Genomic DNA, 20,206 nt, shown 5'->3' with positions numbered 1-20,206 from the left:
GAGATGAAATTAACAAGATTAGTAAAAATGGGTTGAATTATTAGTAAAAGAAATGATAGTTAGAAAGACTAAACATCGGAAATATGTTTCGAAAAGACAGAATGAAAAGAAGGTATTTATTAGACAGAGTCGAAACTAAAAACGTAGTGTTTCATAAGCAAAGATGAATAGCGGCTAGCAATGCAATCCAGGACGCTCGTTTCGTCCTATTTGGGACTCGTCAGCTGGATGTGCCTGCATCCCAGAGTTGATATTCAATCCGGGACTCGGATCCAATACCATTCTCTTCAAACGCCACCGCGTTATCCACTTAGCTACTGAGTCCTGATAGCCACTTGCTTGTGCAATGGGGTGTGCTGGGTTTGAGTCCTGGAGTGGACATCAACTCTGGGATGCAGGCATATCCAGCTGAAGAGTCTCAAATAGGACAAAACCAGCGTCCTGGATTCCACTGCTAGCCATCTTTGCTTATAAAGTTTGTGACTTAAGGCAATATCGAGGCAATCCGCACAGGATGCACATATACCAACAAGAGACTGATCAACTGCAGTCCTAAACAACAATGGGAAGATACAACCAAACAACGCCAATTAAATTTAAAAACGTAGTTGTTGAAAATAGTGGATATATCTGAGTTATTGTGACCGATTCTTATTCATGTCACTTAAAGTTTTTCAACACTGATCGCGATTTTCATATGAACTCCAACCAAATCCTATGCATCTACTAACGCAACACAGTCCGGAAGCTAAAGATTTCATGAACTCATGCCATGTTTTCGTTTGGGGGCTAATTTACTTTTACTCGAACCAATACTGTACGTGGAGATAAATAGTTATCGGGCATACGTAACATATTACAGCTATTTTAGTTCATAAAGACATCATCTTAAATATAACCTCAGGATTGCTTCATTGTTCCACTATATTTAAGAGCGACTTAGAAGATAACTGTGATAATATACTTGAAACCTAACCATGTGGGAAGAATACGATTAACTGAAAATTTGTTATGTAAAATTGATTTTATGCAGTTTCTTGATCGTTTGTCTACACAGGGTCTCGAAATATCATTTTCTGCAACCATTACATCTCTCTAACCTGGAATGATAAGAGTAAGTAGAGACTATCATAATAGTGTTAAATGTCTACAGAGTAATCTAATCATCATTCAGTGTTTTTGATAAGTGGTTAATGATCTTACAATGTTTATTCACTTTGACTGTAGTGATCTGATGTGATAACTTCTTGTAATATTATTTTTATTTACTTCATTGATAATTTATGATAATCAAAATCTATTTTTGAAACTATCAATTTACAGAGGATATTCATTTTTAAATAGATGGATTTTTTTTTCATGTGATTGCTTATATTGGAAAATTAGTGTAATGAATAATTAAGAACTTGGATAGAATATAGAAAAAAAGGTACGCATATTTCAAACACTTATGATATTTGAATCAATGATTAAACACTTCTCGTTTATTTAGCTTTAATTTTCAGACAAGTGATGTGATTTATATGGAGATATAGGTATCTTATAAGGCTTATAAACATTTTAAAGACTACCACAGATAAAATCGATTAATATAATAATTCAAAATCCATGATTCATAGTCAGGTTTATGTAATGGTTGTTTAATTCGGATAAAGTGAATTTGAATTTAAAGTTCTCCACATGCTTGGAGTCCATTTTCTATGGAGGTGTTCACTCACACTTTGACAAACGCACGTATAGATTAAACATCACTGTCGTGAGATAAAACTCAGTCTACTTTTAATCATTCCCTTATCGTAGGTCAGCCTGGTATATCAAATAAGGAAGTCTGTACACTCGACAATGAAAATCAAAAGATGCTTACCAAAAACGGACGACTGTAGACAACCAATGAAAACAAATGACTGGAAACGCCAGGCTGTTGATTTTTCAAATAGCATTCCTACTACTTATAAGTAGCTACGTATGGTTAACGATATTTGAATTCTTCATCACAAGGCTACTTTCGAATTCTCTCAGAGAAAAGTGCTTGCTTAAATTCATGGTCATATTAATTTAAGATCCCAGGTATCATTCAATGAATGAAAGTAACTTACCAATACATCGTAATAGAGATATAATCTCCACTGTCACTTATATGCAGAAAAAGAAACGTGATAAGATTCCTTTTATTTCAAATGCAGACACGTTTAGAAGTAAGAAAATGTTACTATTAAAACTCCAATATCAATATGAACGTTAATGCTCGAATTCTGAAACCCATCGAAAATTAAAAAAACTAACTTTCTTTCTTTGAGCTGAGAGTTATTAATTTATAAGTCTAAAAAACTGATATTACCATGGTAGCTGTTCCTACGGTGCAAGTAAACTGATGTTTCCATAATGTTGCCAAATAATTGTAGGTCAGCATACTGTAATGGATGAGAATTAGAGATGTAAATCAAAATAACGACTATAGAACACGAATTATTACACTTCGTCTTTTTAGTAAAAGATGAATATATTCAGTCATACGGCCCACATCTATAGATATATGATTGTTGGAGGCTCATAAAGAGTGGAAATAATTACCGAATACATTATTGATTAAATTAGAACTGAAAATATGTATTACTGACGGAAGCTATTGTTTCCGCATATTATCTATTGCTATTAAATTCCATAATTTAAGGAAAATTAGACCTTATGCTAAAAAAACAGCGTGTTTAACAAATATATCCATATGAGCCTCTGCTGTAAATTTTGACCAATCAGGATGCAATATTGTCAGCTCGATATAATATATAATGCAGTGTCAGGCTATCATGGCATTAGGAGTGCTGCGCTTTACTGTATGCGTTGTGGTTGTGTCCTCGTGATTGGCTGGTTTGCCCGCATGACCTTGAGTAGCTAGAGATGACAGTTATTGTTTTTCTGCTTGACAACAGCGCAGCAATGAACCAGCGCACTTTTCAAGGCACTACGTTACTAGACGTAGCCAAATCTGCGATAGAGATTTTTTTCAAAGTTTGTTTATGGAATAATCTTAATAACATTAACTGGTAGATAAGGATGAGCAAATCAAGAGTAGATCGTTATTTTGTGCTTACTTTGAATTCTGACATAAGTTATGTCAAAGTATGTCATCACAATCTTCTTAATTGTTGTAGCTTACCGGTTGGAAGCAGAATGTTGATCTTCAGTTACTTCATTCTGCCTTAAATAATATAAAACCAGACGGCTTAGTTGATTTGTCAACTGGTATTCAAAGAACATTCCGGATGTTAAATATAAATAGATTGCAACTCGGACTGGAAAATTATGGGATGGTATTTAACATTTATCAGTTGATATTTTTTAAGGGGATTTATCCATCATGTATTGAACCCTCTGTAATAATATGTATTACTACTAGCATAGGCTCATACAGTTTTGATGGCCAAATTTTCAATGTAAGTTTGACGTATTTCTTTAATTATGCTAAAAAGGATGCATCTATAACTTCCATAGAATCTGCCGTTCTTGGGAATGTTTTGACAAAAGAGACTTTCCGTTGGGATTACCGCATGTATTCTCTGGTACTTCGTTTTCCCGCATTTGTCAGTAATATTCATGGTGGTAGCTCCATAAGATCAGAAACAATCTCGCCGCTTAAAAGACTTGCGGAGAAAACTGGCGGTGAAAGTTTTGATGTTTACGACGGTCGGGAACTCCACCAATGTCTTGACTGTCTTGTCACAAAATGCCAACCTGGCGTGGTTTTGAAATTACGAAGGTCTACTGACTGCGTTGATGCGGCTCTCCAAGAGAAATTCGTAAAGCAGTTGATGTCAGTTAAGCTAATGGGAAGGTCATCGTCTTGGCCTATCCCAGAACAATTTTGGCCTGATGATGAGATGCTAGCATCAGAGTTGGTATGTCGAGAGTATTTTTATATTTCCATTGAAGCCACCTAGAAGTGCACATCCTGAAGTCCTTGTATCTAAAGTTCCTGTGGTGGAACCTGAGTTGCCCGAGTATTTCCCCGTCGACCGTTACGAGTTGACTCCATCACATTTTACGAAAGAATTTCTAAATTCGTCGGAGCAAAATATGGTTTGGCGGTGTTTCAGCTATGGTATCAAAAAGAGTCAGAATGCACCGTTTGGTTATTTAAAAGTATCAAGTGATCTCCAGTCAGTACATCTGCATATACTTCCTTACAATTATCCTGTATTTCTTCAGTTACTTGGTAAGTCACAGCATATGTTATGAAATCTTAAGGTGATATATGTGATCATAAACGTATGACAGAAGCCTGGGGTCATCAGTTTGTGAACTATCTAGGAACCATACCGAAATATTACTTTATGGTATTTTCCTTGTGATTTTACTGATTTTTAAAGCCCCTAGCGAAGGCGTTTGAACGAATAGGGTTTGTCGGGATGATTAAGCCTGAAGCTATTGACCGTGCACTTCCTTATCAATTGAAACATTCTTTGCAAAAGCTTCGGCATTCAGCTAAAATTGAATACGATAACTTCGTGCGTATGACGCAAACTGACAGCCCCACAAACCCAACTGTTACTGTAAGTAAATACCTTAGTTATTTGTTTTGTTTTAGTTACCATCAGCCTTATTGCCTTTACCTTTGTGGCCGCTACGTGAATTTAAATCGATGTATATCAAACCTAAGCGTCTTCATTCAAATTCTCTCCGACCTTGTAATATATCTCGAACCAAGTTGCGCGTAGTTTTGGGAAAAATGAGGCATGAACTTGATAACCTCCTAAATGGTTCATCTAGCATCCGAGCAGTTGACTTGATTCATCAACAACCAGTCGCCTTAATGGGTGATTATGTTAACTACAGAAATTCCCGGCAGGTCGAAACACCTTTGAGGGAGATAAATCCAACTCCTGAACGGTCGGATACATTCGGAAACCCTTTCCGACGGAAGTCTACATCCTTCGTCGCGGATGAAGGTTTCGTTGATGAGATGGATTCATTGCAAGTTAATTCTTGTAATCCGAATACAGTTTTGCTCAATTTTGGGCGGAAAAAGTCTGCACAAACCACCAAAAATCCTCAAGCAAGAGTCAAAGGTAAGATAGAATTCAGCCAGTCAACTTTTTTTAGGTCCCTTACCTCCGTATATTAATCACCTAAATTGGCGTTTTTTCTCGCCGAAATCTTCACCGCTGTCATCGCCTAGATCTTCGGATAATACTTTCAGTGAAGAAATATCAAGCGCGATTTCATCTCCCACATATGCCGACAATTCCCCTTCCTTAATAAACCACTCAAGATTCGCCAACCAAGCAATTATTGAAAAAACAAATACTTTTGATACTAGAAATGCATCGTCATTGGAAAGTTTTAAATTAAACAAGAAAATTATGTTCGAATTAATTCATTTGGTTCGACAGCCTTATACAGGTAGGTTTGTATGTACAAGGACTTTTAGTTCTTTCGTTTACATTGTCTAACCGTTAATCTTTTCCACTTAGTAGATGCAGTACTGTTATTTGACCGTATGAATGAACTCACTGGTTCAATTGGACAAAGAGAAGCTGTGGTTTCGATGTTGATGTCAGAAGCTTTGAGATTCAGAAGATCATGTCTATATTTTTTACTAAGCGACTGGCGAACATGGTTGCTGCAAAGTGAGAATTCGAAAGATCGTGTTATTTTGCAAAAATCGAATCAGGTGACCGCTAAAATAAACCATATTCAGTTAAATGGGTGGTCCTGATCAAATCGATCTGTATATTATGATCTACTTAATTTATTTTGTATAAAACTTTTACATACTTAATACTTTCAGATGTAAATAACTGAGGGTTTATTATTAATCTTGTACATGGTGTATAAATTCCCCAAATGTTCTTTCAGAAACGGCCTTATTTTCATAATAACATTTTGCTCGCTAGTTTGTACACTGTTGAAATACAACAAAATTGCTAACAATTCATAATTCTATGGTTTTATCGCTTTAGATTATTACTGATGTTCTATTCAACATTAGTTTTAGGTTGCTTGAAGAGTGAATGGTGCTTAATTTCGATGGGAAGAGATATAATTGCGAAAAGTCGTCGATATACGTATTCGCTCAATTGTTCTCGACAAGTTCATTCATTAAGAGCATCGCGGATGATTTCAAAAAAAGGGAGTTAATCGACGTTAAGGATTGTCTTTCCTCAGTTTACGTCCATCAAGGTGAAATGGCCACTATACCACTACTGGTCACCAATGTACCTGCAAACAATATCATTCCAGAATACACAACTTCTGATGATGCAACGTCCTGTTACATTGTCGTCTTACGTTGTCCGGTTGGTTGTTCGATAGGACATCTGGATACTCCATTGCGCGCCAGGTCATTTTTCAGAAATTCCGAACGTTTCTTCTTTTCAAAAGAAAGTGTTAATGTCACAGTCCACATAGTCGGGGGTTTTCCAGATCCACGAAACATTTCACATTCTGTACTAGTTGAAATACTTTCATCACTAATATGTAGTGATCACAATTATGAACTTGGGGTATGCTGTGTCGGTGAAAATAACATCCTTAGCTCTAGTGGTGGAAAATCACAACCTGTTATTTTGGGTGTTATCTTCAATATCAAAACCAACCAAATAAATCCTGCTCGTATAAGTTGGAAAGCACGTGGACCTGTTCCTGCGTTAAGACTTTTACGCCTAGACTATGTAGGTTCAGATGAAATAACTAACGTATTCAACCCAGAAAGGGGTTACCTGACCATAGATCCTTTCCCGTACGTTCGCCCAGCTTTTGTGAATACGCAAATAACATCTGAAGAAATTCGAGCTAGGTCCACAACACCTGAGCAAGAACCTGCAACATACTTTGAAGGTCAGATTGCTGTGCACCGCTTAAGGCTTCACTGTCCTAACTCCCTAAGTTGGTTTGGACTTGGTCCACTGATCTTCCGTTGTGTTCTGGATTCAAATAAACCGTGGGTTCCTATAAATGGAGCTTCCACAGTTGCATCAGAAGACCCTTTAACAAACGTCGAAATATAACCTCATTATATTATACTAATGACGTCTTTCTTTTTTTTCAAATGCAAAGAATGATTTTGTTACGCCAAGTCACCTTTATTTAATGCTTAGATCCTCTGAAAAAGATGTAAATGCGAGTTTAGGTCTGTGTAGGATATATATTTTTAAACATGTGACCTTGTATAAATGCAAAGCTTTAGATCGATGGAGTAAAAATGAATATTAAGAGAACACAAGCAATTCAAAATGTTAACAAGATACATGTAAATACATTTTGAGCAAAGGCTATCAAATGTGCCTATGTACATTTCAAGAAAATGTAACTGAGAAAGTCATTGTTCGGTTTAAAGGATAAATATAATGATTAGAGGTAAAAATATAGACGTGATTAACTGTTGGTGGGATGCTGAGTTGTAGGTATGAGAGACAGTGTCTTCCTTTTCGTATAGGGGACCTTCAACACTATATTCTCGTATTAGCAATATGGGTGGCACCGGCTGTCCGGGACTTAACTTTGCTGGTACCCACACTTCTGGGGGTGGCAGGGGTGGTTGTGGAAGGGTCTCCGGAATATTGTCGACCCGCGGTGGAATAGGTGGTTGCGTTGGCTGAGTTGGGGGATGCAGTATGGGTGTATCCTCAGGAACTGTGTTGCCACTCCTACTACTTCCCGATGCACCTTGCCACTGTGACGAGCCTGCTGAAATGAAAAAAACTCGGTTCAGATTAACAAAAATTGGAAACTGATATTGTTGTAACAGGATACATCATGAGAGAGCTTTGAATTAATTATTAGGCATTCAGATTATTTCATGCTCATGTTCTCCGTTCAAGGTTTAAATTATTATTGCCTTTCTTAAGTTAATGTTAAAAAATTACAAATCTTTCACTTATGGAGTAATTCTACGCACATTGTGATTTCCAATTTATGTTGATGTGTGGTTAAGAACTTTCTCTATATTAATGTGCGAATTGAGTCACACAACAAACTGCTGAACAACAGAGAAAAGGTTTGTTTGACAACTTCGTCTTGGAAATTGGTCTAAAGAAACTCAAGTTCCGATACGGGTTAAGGTTTCAGTTGTTGTTCGTTGGATGCCAAATGATTGTTAATTAAGTCATCGGCCCTACGTGCGAAATAATAAATAACTGGACATGAAAATTATCTGCTCCTATAATAACGAGCAAACAAAACAAAAGTAGTTTGTTCGTTTAAAGAATTAACAGATACTAAGTTCATCCCAAATTATGTGTATCACAACAGGTTTAAGACACTTACTGTGGTGATCGTTTTTGTCCTCATTCCACTCTATGTTGGGGCCCATTCCACTAACTCCTTCCAGAAACCCTGAAGCTAACTTATCGGGAGAAACGTTCCAAGCTTCTTCATCCCCTCGATTTTCTGGCTCTTGCGTGCTTGGATAGAAAGCTAAATTTTTGTCTGGTTGGGGATCAATAAAGTCTTCAGTGTAACGCGTATCTGCGGCGTTGGGGATTGCCGATTCTCTGCCGGACTGTGGCCATAAATCTCGGGACCTTTGATATTGTGGTGTAAGGACTGATGGTGCTTTACCACTGCCTCGATTTCCGGAGCCCTATAAATAAAAATAAAGCAGTGCATCAGGTCACGTGATATGGTATCTAATAAACGTATGTTCCGGAACCAGTGAAATCCTTGGTAACTAGTTTAATTTATGATGCATCTATGAGCGGTTACGTTTACTTGTAGTATCATTCGCTACTTTGAACTATAAGCTTAGCAATGTAAAATACGGCAGGGTAGCACAACTGCTTTAATCTTGTCTTTTAACCAAAAGACCTAGAACCTCGAGAAGCATCTTAGTTTAACATTTTGAGGTAACAGGTTGTTGTGATTGCTAGCTATTCATTCACATTATTTTTTATTGCACTGGTGAAATTTACACAACATTTAGGTAGATAAGTTTTCCTATTCAGATTCTGACTAATTAGAATGGGAAGACAATATTATATTTCGTACTATATTGTACGTAAGAAGCATGTTGAACAATATCTATAGTATTTTACTGTATAATCACATAATTCAGATTTCCAGGTGGAGAGCTGAATCACTTACATGTAGATAGATTCCACGAAAACCAGCTTCTAAGTTTAAGACTACTAAATGTGCAAAAATAAATGAAACTTAAAGACTGTTCAATAAGCGACATGTTGTTTACGAATAAGCCTTATATAATAACGTTTTGAAGTGTATTCTGTATACCACACAAGTCGCTAATAAGAATTAAAAAATATTCAAAGGAAAGTTGCCAAATTTTGTTAGCGATATATATATATATATATATATATATATATATATATATATATATATATGGTTACACATAAAAAGAATACTACATTAGATGTTTAACGTGGCTAGTTTTAAAAATATACATTATACCATACAGACAAAACGTATTTTAACTTAGTAATATCAAACTTCTTACAAAGTGAAGGGTTTATTGGTAATCATAGATCAATAGAAAAACATTCAGTACTTGACTGCTCAGTCAAGCAGAACCTGGAACATATATGTATCGCTTCAGGTTACCACATCATATCAGTACCGCGAAACTGGTATGAAATAATTAGGTGTTTTCATGTTATTTCCCTGAGGACATAACTAGCTGTTACATTACTGAAATATTAGATGTCATGACCTTAATCGACTCGGTCGGTCGCCAAGTTAAAATACTGATCTTATGAAACCTATTAATATTTTACAGACAATTTATAATAGTCCAGGATAAAGATGCTGGAACAGAACGAAGAGTTGTATCGAAATCATATGCACCACATAGATAAATATTATAAGCTAAAGTACACAGAATACACTTTTACTGTCTCATGATCTGTCATAAGGAATGAAAGAGAATAAACTGTATAAGTGTTGTCTTCGATATTCAAACATTCAAAAACTCACTTCGCCAAAACGTTGAGAAACCTCAGAGGTTTGATGCCAAGAATTAATATTTTGAGAACCAGGTGTTTGATAAGGCATTTGTCTTGAGATCACTTGAGTATTGTCCTCATCGTCTGGCAAAAATCCAATATTGCTTGATTGGTCAGTTGACGGTAAAAGTGATTCCGTGTATGTGCCTGATTTCAACGTTGGGTCTATGTAACGTTGTGTTGTAGTTTGTGGATGCCTATCTAATGCAGAATCTGTCCGGACAGTAAGAGGTGTTTGTCTTGTAACACTTTCTGTAACAATATCCTTCACTTCCAGTGATGATAAATCACTTGGTTTTTCTAATGCACTTGATGTTGTAACTAATCTCGTGGCATTGGTTAGTAACACAGCGGAAGCTGTAACAGTAGTTGGAGAAAACGTCGTCGTCATAGTTGTTGTTGTCGTCATTTCCGTTGTTAAGTGTCCCAATTCGGTTGTGAGTTCTTGAAAAATTGGTATGTTGAAGTCTGTGGAACCACTAGATTTCCATTTATTTCTTTGATGATCAACATTACCCCAATTATTGCGCCCACTAGATTTCTGTGACCATTGTTGTGCAGATTTTCGATCATAGTACCTATTTGAATCTGTACCTTGATTAATTCCTGTTCTTTTAGTATCAGCATTCATAACAGAACCGTACATACGAGGATCGTTTTTACTTTGAAGGTCGTCAGTAAACATATTATTGAATCGACTCGATGACTGCTCGTAAGTTTGGGAGAGAGAATCATCTGGATATTGTAAAGTATTCGGTTGATTTCCACTTCCACTCTACAAAATGAAGGAAACAAGTCAAAGTAATCTATGTGGTAAACGGAGTATTGGTATAAGGTGTAGATATTTACAGGTAAAAAGCTATGAAATACGATGTTTTTGTGTTTTAAAAATCTGTAAATGGAGATAACTGAATAAAACAGATTATATAATTTATTTTTTGTTGCAAAAACAACCAGTTACATTCTCTATTACGTGTTAGAAAATTTAAATATCTAAGATTAAAAATACTAATCTAGTTCGATGGTCTGCGCAGAGAAGTTGAATTTAAAGTATGTACTGGACAGCTTGTTTCGTCACAGTCTGAGGCTCTTTAGTAGTGTATACTCAAGACGCCACACGATTCAACCCATGATGAACACTTAACCTTAAGAACATTGACTTGGAACAGAACAGTCGATATTCGCAACTCCAATCAATTAGCGGTAAACCGCGATTGTTTCTCAATGTCATTGGTTGTATCTGTCCCAATTTTGAACGTCACTAATCACAATTTCCTAATAAAACTTCAGATATTCACCTTCCACAACTTGCCACTAATTAGCAGATCGTAATTGAGACAAATGTGATTGATGAAATTAGATAATGGTTGTGCTATGTTATAAATTGACAGAAGTTAGATATATGGATCACTGGCTTCACACTATAATAGACCTGCTTTTCTGTAGTATTCACGCTAATCTCAGTCCATGATGACGGTCAGTTCAATTCGTGATAGTTTCATTTACAATTATGAATTTTGTGTAAGTTCATTATGTAAACATATTTCCGCCAACGCTTTTATAAACAATAAATATAACCAAGATGTTTGGATTAATTTCAGTAACTAATTTAATGTTAACTGTGTTACAGAATTAAAATCAGTAATTGCAAACATATTTAGTACCTTTGAGTGTATCAGTGATGATCAGAAAGTTGAATTTGTGCAGCTTCGATTAAGATAAGGCTATGAATCATTCACTGAATGGTCATATACATGTATAAACATGGCCGAAGTTAAAAATGATGAGTTACAATTGATGTTCAATTTATGTATCAAAAGTAACATTTCCAATAATTGTACAGTCATAAAACTATATAAATTAACAAGAATACATTGAATAAGGAAGGTATTTTCTCAAGTTATAATGACATCAAAGTGTAATAAAACCGATTGAGAACTATTATCATTGTTTTAATGATAAAATTTGTTTCACTAAAATTATTTTAACTTTGAAATATTTCTCGTGTTAAATTGTATGCAAAATATGGTTATATCAAGGGGAAGAAACATTATACCACATTACGAAGGAATAATAACATAAGTTAGTTTCGAAATATATGATAGCATTTCAAAAGTAAACTGGAATATTCACAGATACAAATGCGTACAAATTGCTTTAGGATATAAGACAACAACTAGATTTTGATGACAATTGCATTCCAATTGTCTGATACATAATGATGTGATCAATATCATAATGAGCTTACTTTGATTCTAATATTTCTCTCCGTTTCGTATGAATTATCCACTCTAGATTGCTTAGGATCTTGCCATTGGTCCTGTGCAAGAAATTGATTTGCTGAGAGAGGGTCAGTTAAACTGGCTGACAAATAACTGTTTTGATCATTTCTTGAGTAAGTACTAGGAGCAGAATTCGATCTAGGAGGCGGTTTGACAACTAAAGTATCTGGGTCTTTAGTATTGGCTGAGGCTTCGTGCAATCTTTTGGAAGCTTCATAAAGTTGGGCTAAAATTTGTGTAATTCCAGCATCAGGTGCCGTACTAAATACATCAATTAAAGAAAAGACGATTGAAATTTTAGTAAAAGATCCGAACGTGATATAGTATATTTTGCACAGACGTTGACGTCAGATGATTTGATCACAGTGAAAACAAAATTATAAGCTATTGACACTGCACGAAATAGTTAATTACTTAGCAACAAACTGGAAATTAGACTTTCAAATAGAGGTTATTAGGATAAATGAACATAAGTCCTTCCTCTGGATGACTTTACTTCAAGGAATGGGATAGATTTAGCGGTATATTTTTGTGTAAATATAGAAGACGAAATGGTAAGTGATGCTAAGATTTGAAAGCAAGTATTTATTTAATCTATCAAGGCTGTGAATATATGCTTCTATTCGATTGCGGAAAGCGTAAGTATTAGGATTTCTGTCAATATAGCATTGACAAACGAATAGCTGATAAATGTTCAGGTTAATTTAATGTGATCAAATAATTAAATAGTTGTTTTACTGTATATTAGACTTAATCACACCTGTTGGAAAATCAACTTTAATACAAATAGGTTGGAAGAAAGTTGGGGGCGGGCAAACTTAGAAGTGGGATCAGTCATTGACTGTTGGTCTAAGCAATCTTAACAGATGCAGACCACCTGGTTTGGGTCCACGTGGGCATCGTAACCAATTCTTGGAGAATTTAATTAATATGGCTGTGAGTCATTCACAACAGTGCAGATGCATTCCTTCTTTATCTTACTTTACGATATTGAATTGCAGTATTCATTCATCCAAACATTTCCAGTCTTTTCAAGCCATATTACTAAGGTATAGTATTTTTGTTCTACTACTACTACTACTACTACTACTGCTACTACTGCTACTGCTGCTGCTGCTGCTGCTGCTGCTGCTGCTGCTGCTGCTGCTGCTGCTGCTGCTGCTGCTGCTGCTGCTGCTGCTGCTGCTGCTGCTGCTGCTGCTGCTGCTGCTGCTGCTGCTGCTGCTGCTGCTGCTGCTGCTGCTGCTGCTGCTGCTGCTGCTGCTGCTGCTGCTGCTGCTGCTGCTGCTGCTGCTGCTGCTGCTGCTGCTGCTGCTGCTGCTGCTGCTGCTGCTGCTGCTGCTGCTGCTGCTGCTGCTGCTGCTGCTGCTGCTGCTGCTGCTGCTGCTGCTGCTGCTGCTGCTGCTGCTGCTGCTGCTGCTGCTGCTGCTGCTGCTGCTGCTGCTGCTGCTGCTGCTGCTGCTGCTGCTGCTGCTGCTGCTGCTGCTGCTGCTGCTGCTGCTGCTGCTGCTGCTGCTGCTGCTGCTGCTGCTGCTGCTGCTGCTGCTGCTGCTGCTGCTGCTGCTGCTGCTGCTGCTGCTGCTGCTGCTGCTGCTGCTGCTGCTGCTGCTGCTGCTGCTGCTGCTGCTGCTGCTGCTGCTGCTGCTGCTGCTGCTGCTGCTGCTGCTGCTGCTGCTGCTGCTGCTGCTGCTGCTGCTGCTGCTGCTGCTGCTGCTGCTGCTGCTGCTGCTGCTGCTGCTGCTGCTGCTGCTGCTGCTGCTGCTGCTGCTGCTGCTGCTGCTGCTGCTGCTGCTGCTGCTGCTGCTGCTGCTGCTGCTGCTGCTGCTGCTGCTGCTGCTGCTGCTGCTGCTGCTGCTGCTGCTGCTGCTGCTGCTGCTGCTGCTGCTGCTGCTGCTGCTGCTGCTGCTGCTGCTGCTGCTGCTGCTGCTGCTGCTGCTGCTGCTGCTGCTGCTGCTGCTGCTGCTGCTGCTGCTGCTGCTGCTGCTGCTGCTGCTGCTGCTGCTGCTGCTGCTGCTGCTGCTGCTGCTGCTGCTGCTGCTGCTGCTGCTGCTGCTGCTGCTGCTGCTGCTGCTGCTGCTGCTGCTGCTGCTGCTGCTGCTGCTGCTGCTGCTGCTGCTGCTGCTGCTGCTGCTGCTGCTGCTGCTGCTGCTGCTGCTGCTGCTGCTGCTGCTGCTGCTGCTGCTGCTGCTGCTGCTGCTGCTGCTGCTGCTGCTGCTGCTGCTGCTGCTGCTGCTGCTGCTGCTGCTGCTGCTGCTGCTGCTGCTGCTGCTGCTGCTGCTGCTGCTGCTGCTGCTGCTGCTGCTGCTGCTGCTGCTGCTGCTGCTGCTGCTGCTGCTGCTGCTGCTGCTGCTGCTGCTGCTGCTGCTGCTGCTGCTGCTGCTGCTGCTGCTGCTGCTGCTGCTGCTGCTGCTGCTGCTGCTGCTGCTGCTGCTGCTGCTGCTGCTGCTGCTGCTGCTGCTGCTGCTGCTGCTGCTGCTGCTGCTGCTGCTGCTGCTGCTGCTGCTGCTGCTGCTGCTGCTGCTGCTGCTGCTGCTGCTGCTGCTGCTGCTGCTGCTGCTGCTGCTGCTGCTGCTGCTGCTGCTGCTGCTGCTGCTGCTGCTGCTGCTGCTGCTGCTGCTGCTGCTGCTGCTGCTGCTGCTGCTGCTGCTGCTGCTGCTGCTGCTGCTGCTGCTGCTGCTGCTGCTGCTGCTGCTGCTGCTGCTGCTGCTGCTGCTGCTGCTGCTGCTGCTGCTGCTGCTGCTGCTGCTGCTGCTGCTGCTGCTGCTGCTGCTGCTGCTGCTGCTGCTGCTGCTGCTGCTGCTGCTGCTGCTGCTGCTGCTGCTGCTGCTGCTGCTGCTGCTGCTGCTGCTGCTGCTGCTGCTGCTGCTGCTGCTGCTGCTGCTGCTGCTGCTGCTGCTGCTGCTGCTGCTGCTGCTGCTGCTGCTGCTGCTGCTGCTGCTGCTGCTGCTGCTGCTGCTGCTGCTGCTGCTGCTGCTGCTGCTGCTGCTGCTGCTGCTGCTGCTGCTGCTGCTGCTGCTGCTGCTGCTGCTGCTGCTGCTGCTGCTGCTGCTGCTGCTGCTGCTGCTGCTGCTGCTGCTGCTGCTGCTGCTGCTGCTGCTGCTGCTGCTGCTGCTGCTGCTGCTGCTGCTGCTGCTGCTGCTGCTGCTGCTGCTGCTGCTGCTGCTGCTGCTGCTGCTGCTGCTGCTGCTGCTGCTGCTGCTGCTGCTGCTGCTGCTGCTGCTGCTGCTGCTGCTGCTGCTGCTGCTGCTGCTGCTGCTGCTGCTGCTGCTGCTGCTGCTGCTGCTGCTGCTGCTGCTGCTGCTGCTGCTGCTGCTGCTGCTGCTGCTGCTGCTGCTGCTGCTGCTGCTGCTGCTGCTGCTGCTGCTGCTGCTGCTGCTGCTGCTGCTGCTGCTGCTGCTGCTGCTGCTGCTGCTGCTGCTGCTGCTGCTGCTGCTGCTGCTGCTGCTGCTGCTGCTGCTGCTGCTGCTGCTGCTGCTGCTGCTGCTGCTGCTGCTGCTGCTGCTGCTGCTGCTGCTGCTGCTGCTGCTGCTGCTGCTGCTGCTGCTGCTGCTGCTGCTGCTGCTGCTGCTGCTGCTGCTGCTGCTGCTGCTGCTGCTGCTGCTGCTGCTGCTGCTGCTGCTGCTGCTGCTGCTGCTGCTGCTGCTGCTGCTGCTGCTGCTGCTGCTGCTGCTGCTGCTGCTGCTGCTGCTGCTGCTGCTGCTGCTGCTGCTGCTGCTGCTGCTGCTGCTGCTGCTGCTGCTGCTGCTGCTGCTGCTGCTGCTGCTGCTGCTGCTGCTGCTGCTGCTGCTGCTGCTGCTGCTGCTGCTGCTGCTGCTGCTGCTGCTGCTGCTGCTGCTGCTGCTGCTGCTGCTGCTGCTGCTGCTGCTGCTGCTGCTGCTGCTGCTGCTGCTGCTGCTGCTGCTGCTGCTGCTGCTGCTGCTGCTGCTGCTGCTGCTGCTGCTGCTGCTGCTGCTGCTGCTGCTGCTGCTGCTGCTGCTGCTGCTGCTGCTGCTGCTGCTGCTGCTGCTGCTGCTGCTGCTGCTGCTGCTGCTGCTGCTGCTGCTGCTGCTGCTGCTGCTGCTGCTGCTGCTGCTGCTGCTGCTGCTGCTGCTGCTGCTGCTGCTGCTGCTGCTGCTGCTGCTGCTGCTGCTGCTGCTGCTGCTGCTGCTGCTGCTGCTGCTGCTGCTGCTGCTGCTGCTGCTGCTGCTGCTGCTGCTGCTGCTGCTGCTGCTGCTGCTGCTGCTGCTGCTGCTGCTGCTGCTGCTGCTGCTGCTGCTGCTGCTGCTGCTGCTGCTGCTGCTGCTGCTGCTGCTGCTGCTGCTGCTGCTGCTGCTGCTGCTGCTGCTGCTGCTGCTGCTGCTGCTGCTGCTGCTGCTGCTGCTGCTGCTGCTGCTGCTGCTGCTGCTGCTGCTGCTGCTGCTGCTGCTGCTGCTGCTGCTGCTGCTGCTGCTGCTGCTGCTGCTGCTGCTGCTGCTGCTGCTGCTGCTGCTGCTGCTGCTGCTGCTGCTGCTGCTGCTGCTGCTGCTGCTGCTGCTGCTGCTGCTGCTGCTGCTGCTGCTGCTGCTGCTGCTGCTGCTGCTGCTGCTGCTGCTGCTGCTGCTGCTGCTGCTGCTGCTGCTGCTGCTGCTGCTGCTGCTGCTGCTGCTGCTGCTGCTGCTGCTGCTGCTGCTGCTGCTGCTGCTGCTGCTGCTGCTGCTGCTGCTGCTGCTGCTGCTGCTGCTGCTGCTGCTGCTGCTGCTGCTGCTGCTGCTGCTGCTGCTGCTGCTGCTGCTGCTGCTGCTGCTGCTGCTGCTGCTGCTGCTGCTGCTGCTGCTGCTGCTGCTGCTGCTGCTGCTGCTGCTGCTGCTGCTGCTGCTGCTGCTGCTGCTGCTGCTGCTGCTGCTGCTGCTGCTGCTGCTGCTGCTGCTGCTGCTGCTGCTGCTGCTGCTGCTGCTGCTGCTGCTGCTGCTGCTGCTGCTGCTGCTGCTGCTGCTGCTGCTGCTGCTGCTGCTGCTGCTGCTGCTGCTGCTGCTGCTGCTGCTGCTGCTGCTGCTGCTGCTGCTGCTGCTGCTGCTGCTGCTGCTGCTGCTGCTGCTGCTGCTGCTGCTGCTGCTGCTGCTGCTGCTGCTGCTGCTGCTGCTGCTGCTGCTGCTGCTGCTGCTGCTGCTGCTGCTGCTGCTGCTGCTGCTGCTGCTGCTGCTGCTGCTGCTGCTGCTGCTGCTGCTGCTGCTGCTGCTGCTGCTGCTGCTGCTGCTGCTGCTGCTGCTGCTGCTGCTGCTGCTGCTGCTGCTGCTGCTGCTGCTGCTGCTGCTGCTGCTGCTGCTGCTGCTGCTGCTGCTGCTGCTGCTGCTGCTGCTGCTGCTGCTGCTGCTGCTGCTGCTGCTGCTGCTGCTGCTGCTGCTGCTGCTGCTGCTGCTGCTGCTGCTGCTGCTGCTGCTGCTGCTGCTGCTGCTGCTGCTGCTGCTGCTGCTGCTGCTGCTGCTGCTGCTGCTGCTGCTGCTGCTGCTGCTGCTGCTGCTGCTGCTGCTGCTGCTGCTGCTGCTGCTGCTGCTGCTGCTGCTGCTGCTGCTGCTGCTGCTGCTGCTGCTGCTGCTGCTGCTGCTGCTGCTGCTGCTGCTGCTGCTGCTGCTGCTGCTGCTGCTGCTGCTGCTGCTGCTGCTGCTGCTGCTGCTGCTGCTGCTGCTGCTGCTGCTGCTGCTGCTGCTGCTGCTGCTGCTGCTGCTGCTGCTGCTGCTGCTGCTGCTGCTGCTGCTGCTGCTGCTGCTGCTGCTGCTGCTGCTGCTGCTGCTGCTGCTGCTGCTGCTGCTGCTGCTGCTGCTGCTGCTGCTGCTGCTGCTGCTGCTGCTGCTGCTGCTGCTGCTGCTGCTGCTGCTGCTGCTGCTGCTGCTGCTGCTGCTGCTGCTGCTGCTGCTGCTGCTGCTGCTGCTGCTGCTGCTGCTGCTGCTGCTGCTGCTGCTGCTGCTGCTGCTGCTGCTGCTGCTGCTGCTGCTGCTGCTGCTGCTGCTGCTGCTGCTGCTGCTGCTGCTGCTGCTGCTGCTGCTGCTGCTGCTGCTGCTGCTGCTGCTGCTGCTGCTGCTGCTGCTGCTGCTGCTGCTGCTGCTGCTGCTGCTGCTGCTGCTGCTGCTGCTGCTGCTGCTGCTGCTGCTGCTGCTGCTGCTGCTGCTGCTGCTGCTGCTGCTGCTGCTGCTGCTGCTGCTGCTGCTGCTGCTGCTGCTGCTGCTGCTGCTGCTGCTGCTGCTGCTGCTGCTGCTGCTGCTGCTGCTGCTGCTGCTGCTGCTGCTGCTGCTGCTGCTGCTGCTGCTGCTGCTGCTGCTGCTGCTGCTGCTGCTGCTGCTGCTGCTGCTGCTGCTGCTGCTGCTGCTGCTGCTGCTGCTGCTGCTGCTGCTGCTGCTGCTGCTGCTGCTGCTGCTGCTGCTGCTGCTGCTGCTGCTGCTGCTGCTGCTGCTGCTGCTGCTGCTGCTGCTGCTGCTGCTGCTGCTGCTGCTGCTGCTGCTGCTGCTGCTGCTGCTGCTGCTGCTGCTGCTGCTGCTGCTGCTGCTGCTGCTGCTGCTGCTGCTGCTGCTGCTGCTGCTGCTGCTGCTGCTGCTGCTGCTGCTGCTGCTGCTGCTGCTGCTGCTGCTGCTGCTGCTGCTGCTGCTGCTGCTGCTGCTGCTGCTGCTGCTGCTGCTGCTGCTGCTGCTGCTGCTGCTGCTGCTGCTGCTGCTGCTGCTGCTGCTGCTGCTGCTGCTGCTGCTGCTGCTGCTGCTGCTGCTGCTGCTGCTGCTGCTGCTGCTGCTGCTGCTGCTGCTGCTGCTGCTGCTGCTGCTGCTGCTGCTGCTGCTGCTGCTGCTGCTGCTGCTGCTGCTGCTGCTGCTGCTGCTGCTGCTGCTGCTGCTGCTGCTGCTGCTGCTGCTGCTGCTGCTGCTGCTGCTGCTGCTGCTGCTGCTGCTGCTGCTGCTGCTGCTGCTGCTGCTGCTGCTGCTGCTGCTGCTGCTGCTGCTGCTGCTGCTGCTGCTGCTGCTGCTGCTGCTGCTGCTGCTGCTGCTGCTGCTGCTGCTGCTGCTGCTGCTGCTGCTGCTGCTGCTGCTGCTGCTGCTGCTGCTGCTGCTGCTGCTGCTGCTGCTGCTGCTGCTGCTGCTGCTGCTGCTGCTGCTGCTGCTGCTGCTGCTGCTGCTGCTGCTGCTGCTGCTGCTGCTGCTGCTGCTGCTGCTGCTGCTGCTGCTGCTGCTGCTGCTGCTGCTGCTGCTGCTGCTGCTGCTGCTGCTGCTGCTGCTGCTGCTGCTGCTGCTGCTGCTGCTGCTGCTGCTGCTGCTGCTGCTGCTGCTGCTGCTGCTGCTGCTGCTGCTGCTGCTGCTGCTGCTGCTGCTGCTGCTGCTGCTGCTGCTGCTGCTGCTGCTGCTGCTGCTGCTGCTGCTGCTGCTGCTGCTGCTGCTGCTGCTGCTGCTGCTGCTGCTGCTGCTGCTGCTGCTGCTGCTGCTGCTGCTGCTGCTGCTGCTGCTGCTGCTGCTGCTGCTGCTGCTGCTGCTGCTGCTGCTGCTGCTGCTGCTGCTGCTGCTGCTGCTGCTGCTGCTGCTGCTGCTGCTGCTGCTGCTGCTGCTGCTGCTGCTGCTGCTGCTGCTGCTGCTGCTGCTGCTGCTGCTGCTGCTGCTGCTGCTGCTGCTGCTGCTGCTGCTGCTGCTGCTGCTGCTGCTGCTGCTGCTGCTGCTGCTGCTGCTGCTGCTGCTGCTGCTGCTGCTGCTGCTGCTGCTGCTGCTGCTGCTGCTGCTGCTGCTGCTGCTGCTGCTGCTGCTGCTGCTGCTGCTGCTGCTGCTGCTGCTGCTGCTGCTGCTGCTGCTGCTGCTGCTGCTGCTGCTGCTGCTGCTGCTGCTGCTGCTGCTGCTGCTGCTGCTGCTGCTGCTGCTGCTGCTGCTGCTGCTGCTGCTGCTGCTGCTGCTGCTGCTGCTGCTGCTGCTGCTGCTGCTGCTGCTGCTGCTGCTGCTGCTGCTGCTGCTGCTGCTGCTGCTGCTGCTGCTGCTGCTGCTGCTGCTGCTGCTG

General features: G+C 46.2%; 2 protein-coding genes across 7 annotated transcripts in view; one reads left to right on the top strand and one right to left on the bottom strand.

The window, feature by feature from the left end:
- Window positions 1-2,812: 2,812 nt before the first annotated feature.
- INTS6_1 (Integrator complex subunit 6) lies at window positions 2,813-7,004 on the top strand (the record flags this gene model as incomplete). Of its 4 annotated transcripts, XM_035730781.2 has the most annotated exons (12): window positions 2,813-3,006; window positions 3,046-3,117; window positions 3,150-3,308; window positions 3,342-3,431; window positions 3,468-3,893; window positions 3,928-4,210; window positions 4,243-4,331; window positions 4,365-4,547; window positions 4,583-5,063; window positions 5,098-5,397; window positions 5,472-5,668; window positions 6,033-7,004. In XM_035730781.2, exons 1-12 carry the CDS (start codon window positions 2,896-2,898, stop codon window positions 7,002-7,004), a joined length of 3,363 nt encoding a protein of 1,120 aa, XP_035586326.2. In that variant the 5' UTR covers window positions 2,813-2,895. The 4 variants fall into 4 exon arrangements, with proteins under 4 accessions (XP_035586326.2, XP_051074128.1, XP_051074130.1 ...); XM_051218283.1 differs by lacking the exon at window positions 6,033-7,004 and having other exon boundaries at window positions 5,469-6,023; XM_051218285.1 differs by lacking the exon at window positions 6,033-7,004 and having other exon boundaries at window positions 3,150-3,431; window positions 3,468-4,547; window positions 5,472-5,935.
- Window positions 7,005-7,066: 62 nt separating this feature from the next.
- The window catches only part of MS3_00009874 (uncharacterized protein), a gene marked incomplete at its 5' end in the record, with an annotated part of 55,951 nt that continues 42,811 nt past the window's right edge, over window positions 7,067-20,206 (bottom strand). For 2 of the 3 annotated variants that reach the window (XM_051218280.1, XM_051218282.1), the window contains 4 exons: window positions 7,067-7,683; window positions 8,263-8,578; window positions 9,925-10,728; window positions 12,202-12,496. In XM_051218280.1, the coding sequence (XP_051074124.1) occupies window positions 7,328-7,683; window positions 8,263-8,578; window positions 9,925-10,728; window positions 12,202-12,496 (1,771 nt within the window). In that variant the 3' untranslated portion in view covers window positions 7,067-7,327. The remainder of the gene's footprint in view (window positions 7,684-8,262; window positions 8,579-9,924; window positions 10,729-12,201; window positions 12,497-20,206) is intronic. The other variant, XM_051218281.1, reaches the window with a different exon arrangement.

This window comes from Schistosoma haematobium, chromosome 1 (genome assembly GCF_000699445.3).
Source record: "Schistosoma haematobium chromosome 1, whole genome shotgun sequence".
Taxonomy (NCBI): Eukaryota; Metazoa; Platyhelminthes; class Trematoda; order Strigeidida; family Schistosomatidae; genus Schistosoma; species Schistosoma haematobium.
Note: the sequence above shows the minus strand (reverse complement) of the source record. Positions and strands in the feature narration are given on the sequence as shown.